The 4,959-nt window shown below is 40.4% G+C and overlaps 1 protein-coding gene across 1 annotated transcript; it reads left to right on the forward strand.

Annotated features, from left to right (window-relative positions):
• The first annotated feature begins 502 nt into the window (after window positions 1-502).
• LOC115927426 (ankyrin repeat domain-containing protein 50-like) lies at window positions 503-3,107 on the forward strand. The gene is made up of 4 exons (XM_030993294.1): window positions 503-585; window positions 969-1,278; window positions 1,828-2,191; window positions 3,013-3,107. Exons 1-4 carry the CDS (start codon window positions 503-505, stop codon window positions 3,105-3,107), a joined length of 852 nt encoding a protein of 283 aa, XP_030849154.1.
• The last annotated feature ends 1,852 nt before the right edge of the window (window positions 3,108-4,959 follow it).

The following is a 4,959-nucleotide window of genomic DNA, read 5'->3' on the forward strand; positions in this document are numbered from 1 at the left end:
GGAGATAATGAGGGTTCGACTGCATTACACAGTGCTGCATTGAATAGTCATCTTGAAGTCACCAAATATCTCATGAGCAAAAGAGCTGAGGTGAATAAGGGAAATAATGTGGGTTCGACTGCATTACACAGTGCTGCATTGAATAGTCATCTTGAAGTCACCAAATACCTCGTGAGCCAAGGAGCTGAGGTGAATAAGGGAAATCATGTGGGTAGGACTGCATTACACGGTGCTGCTGGGAGGGGTCATCTTGATGTTACCATATATCTCATCAGCCAAGGGGCCGAGGTGAATAGAGGAGATAATGAGGGCAGGACTGCATTACACGTCGCTGCTGGCAAGGGCCATCGTGATGTCACTGAATATCTGATCAATGACGGAGCTGAGGTGAACAATGGAGATAATAAGGGTTCGACTGCATTACACAGTGCTGCATTGAATAGTCATCTTGAAGTCACCAAATATCTCATGAGCAAAAGAGCTGAGGTGAATAAAGGAAATAATGTGGGTAGGACTGCATTACACGTCGCTGCTGGCAAGGGTCATCTTTTTGTCACCAAATATCTCACCAGCCAAGGAGCCGAGGTAAATAAGGGAAACAATGTTGGTTGGACTGCATTACACAGTGCTGCTCAGAATGGTCATCTTGAAGTCACCACATATCTCATCAGCCAAAAAGCTGAGGTGAATAAGAGAGACAATGACGGTAGGAATGCTTTAGACAGTGCGGCCGGGAATGGCCATCTTGATGTTACCAAATATCTCATAAGCCAAGGAGCTGAGGTGAATATGGGAAATAATGTGGGTGGGACTGCATTACACAATGCTGCACAGAATGGTCATCTTGATGTCACCAAATATCTCATCAGCCAAGTGGCTGAGGTGAACAAGGGAAATAATGTGGGTGGGACTGCATTACACAATGCTGCACAGAATGGTCATCTTGATGTCACCAAATATCTCATCAGCCAAGAAGCTGAGGTGAATAAGGTAAATAATGGGGGTTGGACTGCATTACAAATCGCTGCTGGCAATGGTCATTTTGATGTCACAAAATACCTCGTCAGCCAACGAGCTGAGGTGAACAAGGGAAATAATGACGGTTGGACTGCATTACACGTTGCTGCTGGGAAGGGTCATATTGATGTCACTAATTACCTCATCAGTCAACAAACTGGGTTGAACAGGGGAGATGATGACGGTTGGACTGCATTAGACCCTGCAGCTCAGGATGGGCATCTTGATGTCACCAAACATCTGATCCGTCAAGGAGCTAAGGTGAATAGGGGAGATAATGCCTGTTGGACTGCATTAAACCCTGTTGCTCAGGGTGGGCATCTTGATGTCACCAAATATCTCATCAGTCAAGGAGCTGAGGTGAATAAAGGAAATAATGACGACTGGACTGCACTACACGTTGCTGCTGGCAAGGGTCATTTTGATGTCACCAAATATCTCATCAGCCAAAGAGCTGAGGTGAATAGGGGAGTTAATGACGGCTGGACTGCATTACACGTTGCTGCTTGGAAGGGTCATCTTGATGTCACTGAATATCTCATCAGCCAGAGAGCTGAGGTGAATAAGGGAGAAAATTTCGGTTGGACTGCATTACACCTAGCTGCTCAGGCTGGTCATCTAGATGTCACCAAATTCCTCATCAGTCAAGAAGCTGAGATAAATAAGGGAAGTAATAGCGGTCGGACTGCATTAAGCAGTTCTGCTTTCAATAATCATCTTGATGTCACCAAATATCTCATCAGTCAAGGAGCTAAGGTGAATAGGGGAGATAATGACGGTTGGACTGCAGTACACCTTGCTGCTCAGGAGGGTCATCTTGATGTCACCAAATACCTTATTAGTCGAGAAGCTGATATGAATAAGGGAAATAATGGCGGCTGGACCGCATTAAGCAGTTCTGCGTTCCATGGCCATTTTGATGTCACCAAATATCTCTGCAGCCAAGGAGCTAAGGTGAATAAGGGGAATAATGACGGTAGGACAGCGTTACAACTTGCTGCTGGGGAGGGTCTTCTTGATATCACCACAATTCTCATCAGCCAAGGAGCCGAGGTGAATAGGCGAGATAATGGCGGTCGGACTGCATTACAAGTTGCTGCTCAGACTGGTCATCTTGATGTCACCAAACATCTCATCACCCAAGGAGCTGAGGTCAATAAGGGAGATAACGTAGGTACGACTGCATTATACAGTGCTGCTTTCAGTGGTCATCTTGATGTCACCAAATACCTCATCAGCCAAGGAGCTGAGGTAAATCAGAGAACTAATGGCGGTAGGACTGCATTAAGCAGTTCTGCTTTTAATGGTAATTTGGATGTCACCAAATACCTCATCAGCAAAGGATCTGAGGTGAATCAGAGAGATAATGATGGTTGGACAGCGTTTCAACTTGCTGTTTGGAAGGGTCATCTTGATATCACAAAATATCTCATCAGCCAAGGCTCTGAGGTGAATCAGAGAGATAATGACGGTAGGACTGCATTACACCACGCTGTTCAGAAGGGTTACCTTGATGTTGTTAAAGCCCTTATGGAAGGAGAAGCACATTTTGACATAGGAGACATGTACGGCCAGACACCTCTACATCTGGCCTCGATCCCCGGAAACGAAATCATTGCTGATCTATTCAAGGTAAACATTTAAAAAGAAAGTCTTTATGTCAAATTTATCTACCTTGATGTTTAATAAAAGATGAAAGTATAAAATGCTATACATTTTGGTCCTCCCCTGAGGTCTTTCCATAGTATTTGCCGCAATGATGTTACATTCTCCAGAATTGTAAACAGGGGGAGTATGACAAAATACACAACTTGGGGGGGGGGGGGGTGTTTCACAAAGACTAAGATCACTTTAAGTTGGACTTAACAATGACAGGCCGTTCATGCCACTGTTTGCTCTCACTTTTTACTAGCCTTGGTCTCTCAAGGGACATACACAATCATGGTCACAATTAATCTACATAATTTACAATTTTTTATAATTCATTATTTGAAGGAAAAATTATTATATACGATGTTAAGATCATAGTGGTGAGAGCAATCAATGGCATGAATGGCCAGCCATGTAATGTTTACAGCCTTATCAGGTAGTTTGCAACGATTTTTCTTTTACTGTCGCATCTATATTTCCCTAAAAACTTTGTATTTATTAGCCAAGTTCCCCATACATTATAAATAAGTTTATTCAAGTTTAGTATATATACCCGTATCGTTTTCCCACCGAAGCTTGAATGAATTGTAATTGTTTCTTGATGTACAAGTAAATGTGGAACAACAAATTTCAAACCAGTGAAATCGGTCAATTGAGATTATTAAATAAAAAGTAAAATGTCATACTTTCTTCATATAAATGTAGACCTACTGAAAAATCCAGGGAGCAGGATTTTGACGACCTTCTCAGGACAATAGCTGAGGGGAGTCATAAAGATGCTGACATCGACAGTCTAGGCGGGCAATTGTGTTTTAAACCTCCGGATATACAACGTTACATACAAACCAACGTAAGAAACCAGAATGTTACATACATTGGAATACTTAGTATGCTTCGGGATTGCAGGAGCAGGACTAAAAGGACTAAAGAATGTGAACAATTGAGGAAAGCCAGATTGCGATTAATCACAGTCGTCTGGCAAACGACCTCCTGGACGACGATATGGCAAGATAGTATTAAGAAGGAAAATTGATGAGTAAGTAGTTAAAATGTTTTTATATGTATGGTTCATTTCTCTACCATGCATGCTAATTACCCCCTCTTTATACGTACATAAAATACATAAAGGCGAAACTCAATAACCAAACTCACACTTTTGCCTTTAAAAATAGTTTCTTTTTAATGGGTAGAAGTGGCCTAGAAAATGGCAAATTAGCCAATGTATTTCGAATTTGGTCCCATCTACTATTATTTTAAAATTGCCTGGTTTGTATGTGAGTCCCATTTGTTTTATTTTCCCCTTTTTATTTTGAGAATAGGCCATTTTCGTAATGTAATCAAATTTAATGCAAACATCTTTGTATAGTGCCTCATCACAAATTATTTTACCTGTTATGAATTATTGTATTTCAATGGTCAGATTGCGAATCGCAGACATTCCGTGTTGTTAGGTAGGACAAGCCATAATGTCTATGCTACCTAGCAACAATTGATGTATGCATTTCGCAAATTTTAACATCAGTGTCTTAAGAACTAACGAATAATCTGGAAAACCCTCAGGGTTGCTTGTGTAATTTGAATTTGCCTACCTAAAATGAACTAATGCCATCTTCAAAGTCCCCATTTATTGAGTATGTGAGCGACTTCGTCTTTCGCCATTGCAATGGAAATGTATGTTTCATATGATCTCACATCTAACTGTAGAGGTTACATGTTTGTGCAAAAGGTCTACACACGGTGTCTATCCAGTGTATATGTCTTATATATCAGTCTGGAGATCATAATAGTGAATGTTAAATGGAAATGCCATATTATATGTTTTGCACTATGGATATAGGACTTGTCTGCATAGGTTTGCACATGTATTGCGAAATGAACATCACGTTGTATAGATTTCGTTTAATATATATAATATCTCAGTTCACTGTATTCTGTGTACAAGTCTACACATCTTGAATGTCCAATGTATTTACATCTTGTATAATATCATATCTCGGTCTTGACTTTATTAAATTGTTATGCATAAGTCTTGACATGTCGATTATCAAATGTATACTTAAAACTATCACTTCCATATACTTTTGTGCATAACTCTGCACGTAATGTTGACTGGTAATAATATGATATCCTAACTCACTGTTGATATACGTTTTGCGTGAATAAGTCCTCACATTGAAATGGTGCTTGTCGAATGCGTCTCTCTTTTTAGAATATATTTGTTGTGTCTGCACATTTTTCATGATGGATGCACTATACAGTATATGATATCATAATGTACTCGTTTAGGATTCA

This window comes from Strongylocentrotus purpuratus, unplaced genomic scaffold (assembly GCF_000002235.5).
Source record: "Strongylocentrotus purpuratus isolate Spur 01 unplaced genomic scaffold, Spur_5.0 spur5_scaffold_20, whole genome shotgun sequence".
Taxonomy (NCBI): Eukaryota; Metazoa; Echinodermata; class Echinoidea; order Camarodonta; family Strongylocentrotidae; genus Strongylocentrotus; species Strongylocentrotus purpuratus.

Bases quoted from the DNA above. Each gene is read 5' to 3' on its own strand.
- LOC115927426 (XM_030993294.1), top strand. From the start codon at position 503: ATGTGGGTAGGACTGCATTACACGTCGCTGCTGGCAAGGGTCATCTTT. The intron at 586-968 runs GTAAATAAGGGA...ATATCTCATCAG, and splicing joins TCACCAGCCAAGGAGCCGAG to CCAAGAAGCTGAGGTGAATA. The intron at 1,279-1,827 runs GTGAATAGGGGA...GCTGCTCAGGAG, and splicing joins TGATCCGTCAAGGAGCTAAG to GGTCATCTTGATGTCACCAA.